Below are 16,481 nucleotides of genomic sequence, written 5' to 3'. Positions count from 1 at the left end.
AAAAAAATTGTGGTGAATACTGCTGGACAATATAAACTGTAGTAGATGTTACTCTTCCAAATATGTTTACAAATGAATACTCAACACCTCAAGTTTCTAGCCAAGTTAAAAGGAAATGAGAAAAATTAAATATTATGCATGTGCATTACTAAACTCTACAGATAATAGAGATTAAAGCAGTAATTTCATGGAACAGTGCAATTGGAAAGTTGGTAGCAGAGAGTGTGAATTAAACAGTCTCTATTAATGGGGGATATATGAAAACATCTTATAATCCACTGGTGAAACTGATAAAACTCAAACCCTGCAATAGTACACAATAATGAGCACAAAGAACAAAACGTGGAAGATCCTGAATAGACTGGAAAATTCAAAACCCAGTTATTGCCAGATGATGAAGCTAAAATTAAATACACAAAAAAAGGAAAGGAAAGGCTAACATATGGAATGCCTACTTCACTGTTTCAATTCTAACTCAAGAAGATGTGCACTTTCATAAATATACTATTGTTTCAACGTATAAAAGTAACTGCCTGTACTGCTATTATACACTAATAATTTTGCTATTTTTGTACAATTTATTGCTTAATTCTTAGGGTTTTGTTTATTTTATAAAAAAAAAGAAGGCTACTGAGAGATTTTGACAGGAGAAGATGGGATTTAAAAGGGGGGGAAGGTTAACAAAATAATTCACTGAAATATTAAGCATTTATGCAAAATTATTATTGGTTTCTGCTTATATGATCCAGCTATAGTTTTCAGAGGTGTTCAGAAATTACTACTTACATCCTGTAAATGAATGTTATCGAGATCATAAGAACTGTTTACTGCTTCAACCAACCAGCTTTCAGGAATGATCATGTTTAGAGTCAAAAGTAGTGTTTCTGGCATTTCTAGGAACTTTGCCACAGGTCCAGAAGGAAAGAGATTATTGGCTCCAGAGGTCAGTTCTGGCTCCAGAACAAAACGATAAAAGCTGTTGAAAATAAGTACATCAAAAAATTACATATTATACAATATGCAGGCTGAGCTTTAAGTACAAGAAAGTTCTTGTAAAAAAACATGTTATAACACAGTGAACATTCTGAATCCATTTAATATATGAACAATGCTTGAGGGTATGGCAGCTCCATGTACCTGTGAGATGTGTTCATGTAATACCTACCGTTTAACACATCGGCTAAAGGGTAAGCATGGGAGGAATACTTCTCCTCTCACTCATTCTGGCTTGGGAGAGAGAAGATCCCCCTCCTTCCACACTCTCAGTGGTTGGTAAAGTGATGACCCAAGACAGGGAATCTTAAGTGGGAGCAGCAGTAGTCTGGCTGTGGAGTTTTTTGGCCTCCCAGAATACCTGCCAGTAGGTGAAGCAGCAGCAGCACCTGACAGAAGAAGAGAATCTCCAAGGAAAACATCCTTGTCACTAGCTCCAACAGAAGAAGGGGTACAGACGAGAGGAGAGACATCTCCCATCCTACCAACTACAGTCCAGAAAAAACAGATCCCAGGAGCAACAAAATGGCCCTGTTGGCTTTCTTTCCCCTGCTGTTACTCCAGAAAAGGAGGATAACAGAGAAGAACAGAACAAGGAAATGGAAAAACTAGAGGTAGTGGACAAATGGGAGATTTCCATGGAGGAAGGGGGAAATTTTATTACTGGGAAAAGTAGAAAATGAAGAAAAAAAGGCAGGCAGGCAGACTGGAAAAAGTAGTGTCATAAAGGAAGGAAAAGAAATATGTGAGACTTAGTAGGTCACAGATATTTAAATTTTTGTATATAAAGTCTGGTGCCAAAATAATGCAATCAAATACCCATTAATGTTGGATTCAGTTGTCAGGATTGGGACAGGTGAAATGGAGCTTGGGAGGCCAGATTTGAGATGGAGGACAAACACAGGATACCAGGATTCTTATGAGTAGGAGAGGGGATAATGCGTTGCTGTTTGAGATGTTGGGGCCCTACTGATTTTGATGGCTTTGGTGCATTTTTAAAATATATATTTAATAGAACATAACTTGCCTCTACCAAATTACAATTAAATATTTAGTAATTTTTTGGAAGGGGGGAAAGGGGAGAAGAAGAGGGCAAGCATAAAAAATATATTTCCCAAACTATCTTAACATTTTCTAGAATGCAGAAAGTTGCTTTAGGTATTTCAACATTTTGCAGGGTTAAGAATTCCTGGACCTTCCATTTTTTAATGTATTGTATTTACGTCATAACAGATTATCCTTCCAGGTCAAGCCTATGTGATAGGCATGGCTATTGTCATAAACATGTGCTTTTGCTTGGATGTTTAGGACCTCCTGGAGACCAGGAATACTTTCCTGATATTTGTTCTCTTTATACCCACTTCCCCTTGTTGCATTACAAGATGATGCCACACTGCATTACCACATGACTGAGACCCCATCACAATAACTACCACAATTTTGAGTCCCCCCTCCTGTTCTGATTTACTTTAACTACTGCTCTACCAGAGGTGTGTGAGAAGTTTTAAGAAATCTGGTTGGTCAGCCAGTAGCATAAAATGATTAATGTGGATTCAAAAGTTCAGGGTCAAACACGTAGTGTACATAAAAGAATGAGAAATTTCTTATCTGATAATTTTCAGGTAGCAGCTTCTCTTCGCATTCATCACTAATGGTTAATCCCCCTCACCTATGGAATTTGGAGGCCGTCCAATGTTGTTGCTGGACACTCCAGGACTAGGCCCTGCCCTTCATCTCAGGCCACCAGAGGAGTTCTTCCAACTGTAGAAGCTCTCCAGTAACTGATTAATATATTATGTCAAGTTGTTGTCTTAATACTAGTAATTAGTCCCAAACCAATTATATGTCTAATTTTCCCTTTAGAGAAAAAAAATCAATTTGTATTCTGGTCATTTACAGATTACCAGAGTGGATTGAAGGAGGAGAGAAAATATTAACAGAAAGAAAATTAACAGGTAAGAAATTTCTCATTCTGTTGCCCTGCTTATTTCCTCATTCATCTCTAGTGGGAAGTATCAAGCAGTGATAACACAAATTGCAAACTGTCATAAATATAAAGGGAAGGGTAACCACCTTTCTGTATACAGTACTATAAAATCCCTCCTGGCCAGAGGCACAAAATCCTCTTGCCTGTAAAGGGTTAAGAAGCTCAAGTAACCTGGCTGACACCTGACCCAAAGGACTAATAAGGGGACAAGTTACTTTCAAATCTGGAGGTGCGGGGGGAAAGGGTTTGTTCTGTCTGTTCCGTGTGGCTCTTGCCGGAGACAGATCAAGAAAACAAGCAATCCAACTCCTATAGAATTAGTAAGTACTAGCAAGTGAATGCGTTAGCTTACTTTTATTTTCGCTTGTGATTTTTTCTGTGCTGAGAGGAAGGTGTATTCCTGGTTTTCTTTTTGTAACTTTAAGGTTTTGCACAGAGGGAAATCCTCTGTGTTTTGAATCTGATTGCCCTGAGAGATTATCTTCCATACTAATTTTACAGAGGTGCTTCTTTTACCTTTTTTCTTTCTAATAAAATTCTGTTTTTTTAAGAATCTGATTGGTTTTTTTAGTGTCCTAAAAAACCCAAGGTTGGTCTGTGCTCATCTTGTTTATTCTCAAGCCTCCCCAGGAAAGGGGGTGTAGGGCTTGGGGGGATATTAGGGGGGAGATAGGGCTCCAAGTGGCCCTCCCTAAATGTTTGTTTGAATCACTTGGTGGTGGCAGCATTTACCTAATCCAAGGTACAAGGGAGAATTTGTGCCTTGGGGAAGTTTTAACCTAAGCTGGTAGAAATAAGCTTAGGGGGTCTTCATGCAGGTCCCCACATCTGTACCCTAAAGTTCAGAGTGGGGAGGGAACCCTGACACAAACAAACTCCACAAAGAAACTGGCGATATACAGGTATCTTTTTAAATTTATGCTATGGGGAAGCAAGCAGAGCATATCTTTAAATCCTTTGGCTTTACTGAAGTCAGTCACAAAGATGACTAGGAAAGGGTTCTGGCTATGTTTGATTAACACTTTATACCCCAGAGAAATACGGTTTATGAAAGAGCATGTTTTCACAAGAGAACTGAAGAACCAGGGGAGAACGCTGAACATTTTATAAGAGCTCTGTGTGCATTGGCTGAAACCATGATTTTGGGAACGCAAAACAAGAAAGTATCAAAGACAGGCTGATTATTGGGTTAACTGATAAAAACCTTTCACAGCAGCTACAACTGAAGACAGATTTAATTCTAGCCACGGCTATAGAGGCAGCAAAAGCAGTCAGAATTAGTCAAATAGAACAAAAGGCAGGAGCACCTTGAAAAACCTGAAACTAGCTTAGAAGCTTGAGAAACTTGAGTAATAGACACTTGAGTATTAAAAGTCATTATCATAAAACCCCTAAGGAAAGGAGAGAGAACTCCCAGGCTTAGAGGGACAAATTCAGCCTACATGCACAAGGTATGGAAAAAGCCATATCCCAGGATATGATGAATCTCCAGCCAGAGGCACACGGTGTAATAAATCCATGAGATATGGAAATTTTGCAGTTGTTTGCCACACCAAACAGTAAGGGAGTTGACTCATATTACAGACAAGCAGATCCTAGAAACAATGGCTCTTATCACTTATGATGATATAGAACCTGCCTAGAGAGTGAAACTGAATATTCATGGACTATTGAGTTTAAAACTGACTCAGGAGTTGACATCACAGTCATCTCAAAAGGGACTTACAATCACCTTCAACCCCTCCCAGAGATGAAGTCATTTGACACAGCTAGTTTTGACTAGCTCTGGAGGTATTCTGAACTGCATGAGCCAGTTCAGAACTTACGAAGACAAAAGCTATGCATTCAGAGTGTGTGAGGTCAAAGCACTAATGGTGGCTGCATGCACTCTGATAGAGCTGAGAGTGAGTTCCAAGGTTTTCAGGTGGGGGAAATAGTCTAAGAGTATGGAGATGCTGTGTCATTCCCCTGGTGTTATCTGGACTGGTGATCTGCTAGGTGACTCCAATCCTTGACTCTGGGAGCCAGCCTTACCCTGCTCTGCTGTAGGAACCCCCATTCCTGGGCTGTTCACGCACAGCCTCTGGCATGTAAACTACTCCTTGGATTGTGCAACCGAATGACACTAGCCAATATCTCCGGTCCCAGACACAACCCTAGGAACCTCCGTCTTGCAGTGTTCCATTATGCCCGCTGGACACTGCAAGCTTATATGAGTTCGTCAATTTAACAAAGATATTGATATGTACCAGGCTTGTTATCCCAATGGGAGTCTCTGACACGCTTCAAACCTAACGCACTGCTTCAGGTAGAATAAACGAACAGATTTATTAACTTCAAAGGTAGATTTTAAGTGATTATAAGTGATAGGCAAAATGTTAGAGTGGTTACCAAAAGAAAAGAAAATATAAGCACGCAGTCTAAACTATCAACCCTATTAGACTGGGCAGCAACTAGATTAAGCAGTTTTTCCTCACACAACTGGATGTTGCAGTCCTTAATATACAGGTTTGTTCCTTAAACCTGGGCCAATCTCCTGTGTTGGAATCTTGTCTTCTTCTCAGTGTCTTGGTTGCTTGTAGCATAGGTGGGGGCAGGAGAAGGGCCCAGTATGTGTCCACTCTATTTTATACCCTCAGTCCATGTGCTTGGGGAGCACAAATCCAGGCATGTCTGGGGGGCATTGCTGAGTCTCTCCAAGCAAGGTTGAGCAATTCCCCTGGTGTGGCCTCATGCAGGTGAGTCATTGCATTGTAGCTCCCTTGCTGGACAATGGCTGTTGATGGGTTGTTTGATAGCCCGCATTACTTTCCTTGCTGTTGCCTCTGGGGAGCTAATATCTGGCTGATTCCCCAACTTACAGCATGTTTTAGTGACCACCATACAACACAATTCTCATAACTTCATACGCATTAATGATACACATAAATGGATAGAGAAATGACTTTCAGCAGATCATAACCTTTCCCCTGATACCTTACAAGGCATGCTTTATATGTAAGATCACAATTATATGAAAAATGAGGAATATGGGGGTTACAGTATGCTCCCCCAAGGTACAGAATGTCACAGATGCCCACAGCTTCAGGGGCAAGACCTTGCTGTAGGGCCCAGGAGGTGAAGCATGTCCATTTGGCCTGATAGGATCACCTTATGGAGTCTTTTTGGCTACTGGAGAGGACATCTTGAACTGCCAATGAACATTCTTGTGCTAATAGAGGTGTCAATCCAAAAATCACGCTGTCCGGTGTAGCGTCCATGGATTGGAAGCCTAAGTCTGCTGTTGTATTGTGTCAGCCATTCCGGAAATGTCTGTAGTGGAAGTGAACATTGTTTCAACATGCACAGAAGAAGAGGGAACCAGAATTGGCGAGAGCAGAACAGAACAATCAGAATGATTGTCACTCTCTCCCACCTGAGTTTGTGGAGGATAAGGGGTAGAAGTGTGGGTGGGTGGTGGGAAGCCGCGGCCAGCACATTCCTCGCCCGCGCCGCTTCCCGCAGCCCCCATTGGCCTGAACTGTTCTCAGTGGGAGCTGCGATCGGCCGAACTGGCCGACGCGGCAGGTAAACAAACTGGCTTAGCCCGCTACGGTGCTTATCCTGGCGAGCCCCATGCCAGAGGTTGCCGACCCCAGTGTAGTTTGTCCGGTCTGACCAATCGAAAACTACAGCGTCGCCCAGTGAGTGGGCACAGAGTTCTCTCCAGAGCAATACTGGGTGCACTTGGTACCGGTGTGAGATGATTGGTGTGCCTCAGTGACCAAAGATGTCAGTGATTATCGTGTTGTGCAACTCCCATTCGTGGTCAGTTGCAAAATGCTTGGTGAGAGAATCTGCAAACACGTTCTAGGTGCCAGGCAGGTAGGCTGCTGACAAAAGAATATGGTGTTCGATGCACCATTTCCAAAGGGGAATTGCCTCCATACACAGCGCTGGGGACCTCGCGCCCCCTTGTTTATGTAGTATACTGTGGTGGTGCTGTCTGACATGACGAGGATGTGGCACTAGCGGATAGCTGGAAAGAACACATGATATGCTTTGCGTACAGCTCAAAGTTTGAGAATGTTTATGTGCATCCTGGCCTCTCGCATGGACCAGGTGCCTTGTGTCATGTGATCGCCAATGTGAGCGCCTCAGCCTGAGAGTGACGCGTCTGTTATGACTGTCACGGTTGGCGAGGATGGGAGGAAGCACATCCCAAAGCAGTCTTGTATCTGGTCTGTCCACCACTGAAGAGAAGAGATGACCTCCGTGGAACATTGAATATGGTGTCCATGGATTGGTGCATAGGGGAATAAACTCTTTGCAGCCATAGTTATAGACAGAGAAGATTCAGGCGGGTGAAGTGTGATGTATGTGCACTCCGCCAAGTGCCCTAGGATGGAGAGACAGGTCCTGGCTGAGACCAAAGGGTTGGAGGTTATCAGGGCTATTTGGTCCAGTAGGCTCTGGAATCTGTCCTGCGGCAGATAAGCTCATGCGCAGGCCAAATTGACGTGAGCTCCTATGAATTCCATGGACCAAGTAAGGTACAAAGTTGAATTTTTGATATTGATGCTCACTCGGGAGGAGAGGAGTAGAAGAAGATGGGGCATTGATGCTCGAGCTTCCTCTTTTGCCAGCAGCCAGTTGTCCAGGTATGGGAAAACAAGAATTCCACGACATTGTAGGTGAGCCGCTACCACAGAGAAAACCTTTGTAAAAACTCAGAGCGGTGGTAAGTCCGAATGGGAGAACCCTGTATTGGAAGCAGTTGAAGAATGGCATCACTGATTGGTAAGGCCACCCTTGGCAGTGCTGATGTGTGAAGAATGTCTAGTAACTGGTGCTGACTGTCTTGCACCTCTTCCAGTGGGATCACAAGAGCATTGGCTATTCTCTATAGTTCTTGAAACTGACGATAATCATCTGGCAGGGAGGAAGAGGTCAAGGATACAGCAGTGTCTTGAGATGATGAAGGGAATCTCTCTGGATACGCTGGTACTGGATTGATTGGTGCAACATATAATGCCATTTCTGAATGTCTACTGGATGAAGGGTGGGACGGTGAAACAGGGGAGTTCTCCTGAGCCGAACAAGACTGTTCCGAAAGTGACTATTGGGTACATAAGCTCCAATATGGCCAACCTGGTTGATCCTGCTGCTGTTGTACTTGTGCCCAAGGAGCTGTATACCAGCTTCTTGGGTAAGGCAAGGGAGAAAACTGCCACGCAGCCATCGGAACCCTCTGGTAGTCATGTTCTGGAATGGACGTGACAGACTGTGCTGAACGTCTGGGTCCTCAGATTCAGAGGAGTCAGAGTCTTGCATGAATGGCAGTGCCAACGGAGCCACTAGAATGGGATGCATTGGAGAGGTATGGTCAGCAGGAGGTAGATGTAATGCAGGAGATGGTGCTCTCTGCAGAGATGAGTGCACTGGAATAGGCAGAGACCTCACTCTTTCCAGAGTGAACAGTTCGTCAGGACAGGAGTGCTTTTGATTCTCCCCAGAGTCTATGGTATTCAGTCCCTTGACAGGACTGGAACTGGTAAAAGTGCCTGTCTCAGAAACTAAAATTCATGGAATGTCGGCAGAGCCAAGGCAGGAGGGATACACGGGGATCCGGTGCCAGGCAAGCAGAGTGGCCTCTCATCACTCTAGTGTGTCTTGTAGTGTGTAGCTCCTCTGTGGCTGGAACTTGTGGACGGTGCAGCATCCTTCTTGGATTTAGAGGAAGACTTACTGCCATGCTTATGCACATGCTTCCGTGGCTCATGGCTAGGCCCCAATGAGGGGTCCATATCACTGGTACTGGTGGATCCTGATGGAGGCTCCACAGTAGGGGGAGCACTCTTGGATTGCTCAGGCTGATATATGGGGTGAAAGGTGTTCCCCGGCCAGGATCTGATTTCAGAGCCATGGCTACCTCCATGAGGTGCTTCTTGAGGCAGAGAGCTCGGCTTCCTGTATACAGGCAGGGAAGGAGAGGCAGATACTGCACCTGGAGGCAATGTGGGCTTCCCCCAAACAGCACAAACAGCATTGGTGTTTGCTGCCGATGGAAAATGAACAAGGGCAGGAAGCATAGACTTTGAATCCTGGCATCTTTAGCATAATCTACTACCTAGACGCAGGAGCTGGGGTCGGGGAGGATGTTTGGCAGGAAAAACCACTGAAGTGGAGTCCCAAGTTTTTAATTAAAAAAACTGCTAGGAATTACCAAAGTACAACAAAAAACAATAAAATCCTAACTATGAACGAAAATAAGAAATGTTTTTGAAAATGTGTCACTAAGAACAAGAGGTCAGCAGAAGTTCCAACTCAGACCATGTGGCGGTGAGAAGGAACTGGAGCTGCAGAAGGTCCGCCTCGCCCTTTATCACCTCAGGCGAAACCATAAGGCAATACAAGGACACATGCGTGGACAGCTGAGCAATGATACTTTGAAATGCTCTGGCTCCAGGCGCATGTGCATAACCCTCGGTGGAATATAGTAGGGACCATCACTTGAAGGAGGAGGAAATAATTAAAATCACAATGGACCAAACTATGTTTCACACAGTGCTAGTTTTGAATAAAACACTGTTAAATAAAAGTATTAATATCCTTTTGAGATTTTTACTCTCCCCCTCAAACACTTTGGACTCCCTAATAATCCATGGTAACTGAAATTTTTCAAAGATCCATGTTATTAATATCTGAAAGGACTAAGTGTGACAATATGTTTAAAGAAGAATCCCAGATGTCTTAAATATCAGACACAATTTTGGCATTCCTTATATTTGTTTCACTTTTTATATATTTAATATTTGTAGATACATTTTTGTTTGAACTTTGGTGATGGAGACTTTTCAGGCATCACAATTAAATCCTTACAAAAACAGATGCTTGATTGTTAATTCAAACCAAAAGTATTACACATTCATCACTTTTAGAGCATATGTGCTAATGGGAAAGCCAAAAGAAGACAGGAGATTAGGTTGGAGGCAGAATATTCACCAGAAGAATGAGACCATTTTGTATATGTGAGCAAGTTCAAATTGGCCTAGCAATTATGAAGCCCTACAATTATTTATTTCCTGCATAGAACCTATTTTATGCCTGACAGAATGCACAAAAACAAGGGAATTCAAAATATTGTAACAAATGATTTAATTATTTTGGTAGTGACCCAGCTTCCTGATTACTATATAAAATTAAAGCAGAAAACAAAGAAGTGGACCTAATTATGGGTTACACAAGGTAGGTAAGGTAATATCTTTTATTGGAGAAACTTCTGTTGGTGAGAGAGACAAGCTTTGGAGTACTTTAAAGTTATCATTTAGTTAAACAAAAGCACCAGAAATGCTATACCAATTAGTTATGCTAAGAGAACAACTGAGTCAAGAAGACTTAAATTGGCAAACTTGCACTTCAATTTAGGGAGGGTGAAGGAGAAGCTATTTCCAAAATGGATATTTTCCAATGACAACATTTTCCATATGAATGATTCCATACTCAAAGTAGAAATTTCTGTAGGTCCACGTGTGAAGTCTTGCCGAGGATGCAAAGTCTATGCAGAATGCTAGCAGACCTAGAGCAGCAGAGACCAATGAACTGTTAGAGGCCTGTATCTTTAGGGAAGACTCCAGCTATAATAGGATCTTCTTTACCCCCCAAAATGAGTTATCATTTGGAGTGGATGTAGACAGCTATTTTTCACTTTAATCTTTCATCAGGCAAGAATGAAGTGATGCTTATCAGAAGGGGGAAATGCATTTAAGAACTAGCTGAGACATTGCTTCTACCTTCCACTGTAGACCTAAAACCACCATTTGTCAAAGTGGTGCCAACCCTCTGGGTCCTATCTGACTTCACACTAAACATGGATGACCAGACAGCATCAGTATCTAAAAAAGTCTTTTTTCACCTCTGGCTCACTAGGAAACTTCCGTCCCTTTCTCAGAGATGAAGACCTGGCCACACTGATCCATGAATCTGTCACCTCCAGGTTGGATTACTGTAATTCACTGTATCTGAAACTGAATGTGAAAACAATGCACATATTCCAGCAAGTATAGAATGTGGCTGCCCCCTTCTGCATGGCTTAGAGTGCTGTGAGCAATCAGACCCATGCTTCAGCCCCTTAACTAACTCCCAGTTAATTTCCACTGCAGTTTGAGGTTTTGGTCCTAATATTCAAAACAATTAATGAATCAAGCCCAGCTGCGATAAAGACTGAATTTTAAATTACAAACCACCACACCAACTGCGCTCCTCCAGGACAAGGTAGATCACAAAGGCCAGGACAAAGGTGCAGGAGACCTGGGGACAAAGCATTCTTAATCAAGGGGATCCTGTAAGGGATAAAGATAGATTCCCTGGTGTCTGAATCTAACAATCAGAACCATCTACATTTTCATGAAGTTTCTGGGGACTAAAGAGAGACTGTGGGCTTGTCTAGTCAGTGAGTTTGTGCACAACAAGCTCTGCTGTAAATCACTTAGGCTTGGTCTACACTTACCCCCCAAGTCGAAGTAAGGTACGCAAATTCAGCTACGTGAATAACGTAGCTGAATTCGACATACCTTACTTGGAACTTACCGCGGTTCAGACGCGGTCCACACGCGGCAGGCAGGCTCCCCCGTCGACTTTGCGGTACTCCTCTCGTCTAGCTGGAGTACCGCAGTCGACGGGGATCACTTCCTGGTTCGATTTATCGCGTCCACACCAGACGCGATAAATCGAACTCGGAACTTCGATCCGCAGACGTCGAACTACCCGGTAAGTGTAGACTAGCCCTTAGATTTACTCTGCTTTGAAATGGGAGTAGATCAAAGTGCACTAGGGAACTCTTGCGATAGCAGAGTCCACACAGCCTGTTAGTGCACATCATACTAGTGCACTGTAGATTTATTCCCCAGTTTCTATGCACTAACTCACCATCTAAACTAGCCCTAAATGAGAAAATCCAATACTGGAAGTGTAAACTCTCATATGCAAAACTTAGGACTCTCCTGTGGCAGATGAAAGTATGTGACCACTTCAGCCACAGACATCAGAAAGTCTCCTGCTGACAAAGAGCTAGCCTACATTAGAAAGCTTTTGCCGATACAGCTATACCAGTATAGCTATACCATCAGAGACTGTTAGTGGAGCTGCAGCTTATATCGGCATAAGAAGTTTTTTTTGTCAGTATAGGTAAACTGCCTTCTCAAACAACATAAGCTATATTGGCAAAAGAACTCTTGCAGGTATAGCTGCATCAACACAGGGGGGCTTGCCGGCATAGCTATGTCGGTCGGGGTGCAGATTTTTTCACACCCCTGACCGAGATAGCTATGCTGACAAATCTTTGTGGTGTACACCTGGCCACAGTCACTAGGGTTGTTGAAAGTCTTCACTCGCAGTGTACTTTTCTTTATCCATCTGTTCAGTCTTTTGAGATCTATCGATTCTTGTAATCCTCCCATTTTTTAAGAACAATGAAGATGGAGCACACACCAAAGGATCATTGTTCTGAGGAAACTGGCTTTATTATCCCTATATATAATAGGGATAACACTGGTCTACAATTTTTGAGAAGTCGTCTGCTTCAGAGATAAAATGTGCTATTTATTATGTATTTTGATGTGCTGAATTCAAATATGACAATTAAAACAACTGATTGGCTACTGTTTCTAAGATATTTAAGTTTTTACATTTTATGTCTATGTATATGGTGTAGATAGTACAGTTTTAATCATAAATTGTAAACCTAGGTCTTTTCATGTGTTTATGGTTGCTTTACATGAGAATATTTCACCTGTCCTGTTTATGTAACACTTTAAAAATCAGCAAAAGGGTTATATAAATAAAATTTATTATGAAACAAAAGGCAAAACACTATTCTGTACATAGTTTAGTCCTATTCAGTGTCTACTCGGCGCTTCTTGGCTTGTCTCTTGTATTCATTAAATGGAGCATCTCTTGTCACTGTCCAGCAATAGTCTGCAAGCATTGATGGGCTCCATTTGCCCTGATAGCGTTTCTCCATTGTTGCAATTTCCTGGTGAAATCGCTCGCCGTGCTCGTCGCTCACTGCTCCGCAGTTCAGTGGAAAAAAATCTAGAGGAGAGTGCAAAAAATGTATCTTTAGTGACATGTTGCAACCAAGGCTTTTGTATGCCTTGAGGAGGTTTTCCACCAACAACCTGTAGTTGTCTGCCTTGTTGTTTCCGAGAACATTTATTGCCACTAATTGGAAGGCTTTCCATGCCGTCTTTTCCTTGCCACGCAGTGCATGGTCACATGCATCATCTCGAAGAAGTTCACGAATCTGAGGACCAACAAAGACACCTTCCTTTATCTTAGCTTCACTTAACCTTGGAAATTTTCCACGGAGGTACTTGAAAGCTGCTTGTGTTTTGTCAATGGCCTTGACAAAGTTCTTCATCAGACCCAGCTTGATGTGTAAGGGTGGTAACAAAATCTTCCTTGATTCAACAAGTGGTGGATGCTGAACACTTTTCCTCCCAGGCTCCAATGACTGTCGGAGTGGCCAATCTTTCTTGATGTAGTGGGAATCTCTTGCACGACTATCCCATTCGCAGAGAAAACAGCAGTACTTTGTGTATCCAGTCTGCAGACCAAGCAAGAGAGCAACATCCTTCAAATCGCCACAAAGCTACCACTGATGTTGGTCATAGTTGATGCACCTCAAAAGTTGTTTCATGTTGTCATAGGTTTCCTTCATATGGACTGCATGACCAACTGGAATTGATGGCAAAACATTGCCATTATGCAGTAAAACAGCTTTAAGACTCGTCTTCGATGAATCAATGAACAGTCTCCACTCATCTGGATCGTGAACGATGTTGAGGGCTGCCGTCACACCATCCATGTTGTTGCAGGCTACAAGATCACCTTCCATGAAGAAGAATGGGACAAGATCCTTTTGACGGTCACGGAACATGGAAACCCTAACATCACCTGCCAGGAGATTCCACTGCTGTAGTCTGGAGCCCAACAGCTCTGCCTTACTCTTGGGGAGTTCCAAATCCCTGACAAGGTCATTCAGTTCACCTTGTGTTATGAGGTGTGGTTCAGAGGAGGAGGATGGGAGAAAATGTGGGTCCTGTGACATTGATGGTTCAGGACCAGAAGTTTCATCCTCTTCCTCGTCTGACTCAAGTGAGAATGATTCTGGTGCATCAGGAACCGGCAGTCCTTCTCCGTGGGGTACTGGGCGTATAGCTGATGGAATGTTTGGATAATGCACAGTCCACTTTTTCTTCTTTGACACACCTTTCCCAACTGGAGGCACCATGCAGAAGTAACAATTGCTGGTATGATCTGTTGGCTCTCTCCAAATCATTGGCACTGCAAAAGGCATAGATTTCCTTTTCCTGTTCAACCACTGGGGAAGATTTGTTGCACAAGTGTTGCAGCATATGTGTGGGGCCCACCTCTTGTCCTGATCTCCAATTTTGCAGCCAAAAGAAAGGCGATAGGCTTTCTTAACCATAGTGGTTATACTGCGCTTTTGTGATGCAAAAGTCACTTCACCACAAACATAGCAGAAGTTATCTGCACTGTTCACACAAGTACGAGGCATCTCTGCTCACTTTGGCTAAACAGAAATGTGTCCCTTTGCAAAATCAAACACTGACAAAGAAGAGAGCACAACACTGTATGATTTCTAGAGCTGATATAGGGCAATTTGTTCAGCAGAGTGACGTAAGCTTCGTTATGATTGCATCATCCATGACTTCTAGGAATAACATGATGCAATTCATATCATGTATGACGCAATACCAGCTTCAGAGTGCATCATTCATTGTTTTGCCTAAAAAGCAAGAACTGTCCAAATCCAGTCATAGATTTATTCATAGATCCAGTCAAAGATGTATTTTAGTCATTTCTGGTTTAAATTGAGATCCCTTCCCTTTATAACTCACTTATCCTCCGCCATTCCCAAGTCAAGGATCGTATATACTGACCCAATAGCATATCTTGAAAACTAGAGCCAATCAACAATTTTAAGCATCATTTTCGTTCTCAGTGACCCAGAATTAGTAAAGTTTGACTACATTTATTTCAGAAGCATTTTGGCTGTAGAGCAGTGTAATAGGAGAGGGAAAGAAGAACAGATGCAGGGGAGCATTGAGCTCCAGGGAATAACAGTAGCAGAAAACTTCCAATACTACCTGTCAAAGAATGTGAGGGCTCAAGAATCTTGAAAGTGAGCAGTCCTGCCTTTTAGAAAGATGGCTTGTTGATGGCACATCCTAGAGCAGTCATGCTAAGATTTTACAGGTGCTTCTGACCTTTGTGTTGGTTCTACAGTTTCATGACTTTCCTTAGAACAAGAGTTACATTTCTTTCAAAATGTTTATTGAAGAAATAGTCTTGAGTTTTGCAAAAGGGACAAGCACAAGTACTTTTTCTAAGACTTTTCTAGGTGTTATTCTAAATGAGTACCTTCATGCAAAATTAGGTGAAACAATTTGATGGGTTACAGAAGAGAATAAAATGGAAATACTAAAGAACAAGGAGGAATTCCATAAATGCTTTAAAGAAAGAATGAGGGTTAAATATTTAAGTCACCAATAAATGAAGCTGATATTATGCATTTTAGTTAAAAGACCCCATGTGTAGCTCTCTCAACTCTTTTTGATGTTTGAGAAATTAACTGTTGCAGAAAAAACAATGGACAAGAAACTTTCAATCGGTGTTTTTAAATATAAATATTTTTGTGATTTTAAATTTGAAAAATGTATTCTCATTAATTACTTTAATCTCACACAAAATATCTTGTTATGTATAAACCGCTACAGTACTATTCAATTTAAATTCACAGAAACTAATTAATCCAGCAGCAGGAATCAGCCTCCCTGAAACATTACTGATTCTTGAGGAGATTGTATCACTGCAGCTTCTTTTAGTCATATTATATCACATATCTCAAAGAACAGCTATCGTTTCTTACTCACCTCTTCAAAGGTACTTCTGACAACTTAGATCTAGAGTTCATAAACAGCCTCAATTTCATGTTGACAATATCTCCAAGTACCTAATAGAAAAGAGAATTTTTCCATATTAAAAAATGGGTTTGGGTAGTTATCAAACTTCCTTGGCTTTGAAAACAAACTATTCTCTTGACAAATCTTTTTTCCCCTCTGTGATGGGGTGTATTCACTCCACACTAGAACGGAAGGGGTTAAGGAGCAGTTCTCGGCCCAGGTGACTCCATTCCCCTGAACCTGCAGACCATGCTCCAGCTAGAGCAAGGGGCTTTAAATGGAGCCAGACAAATCAGATGGGGGCAGATGAGGGAACAGGGCAGATCTGCCCTGAGATCTCCTGACCAAATCTGCTACAGAAGTCTCCACTGGGAAGGGAGGGACTACCTCAGCAACTCCCAAACTGTGGATCAGTAGATGGGGCATGGATCCAAGGGGCAAGATTTCACTTGTGAGACAATGATGGCCACAAACATGTCTGGGCCTACTCCACAAATGTCGCACCTCCTGGCCTGACATTTGTGGAGCAGATC

General features: G+C 42.4%; 1 protein-coding gene across 1 annotated transcript in view; it reads right to left on the bottom strand.

The window, feature by feature from the left end:
• The window catches only part of UGGT2 (UDP-glucose glycoprotein glucosyltransferase 2), a 267,640-nt gene that overhangs the window by 65,927 nt on the left and 185,232 nt on the right, over nucleotides 1-16,481 (bottom strand). Inside the window, exons 26-27 of the mRNA XM_065407070.1 lie at nucleotides 15,919-15,998; nucleotides 787-976 (exon numbers count right to left, since the gene is read on the bottom strand). Of these exons, the coding sequence (XP_065263142.1) occupies nucleotides 787-976; nucleotides 15,919-15,998 (270 nt within the window). The remainder of the gene's footprint in view (nucleotides 1-786; nucleotides 977-15,918; nucleotides 15,999-16,481) is intronic.

This window comes from Emys orbicularis, chromosome 1 (assembly GCF_028017835.1).
Source record: "Emys orbicularis isolate rEmyOrb1 chromosome 1, rEmyOrb1.hap1, whole genome shotgun sequence".
Classification (NCBI taxonomy): domain Eukaryota; kingdom Metazoa; phylum Chordata; order Testudines; family Emydidae; genus Emys; species Emys orbicularis.
Note: the sequence above shows the minus strand (reverse complement) of the source record. Positions and strands in the feature narration are given on the sequence as shown.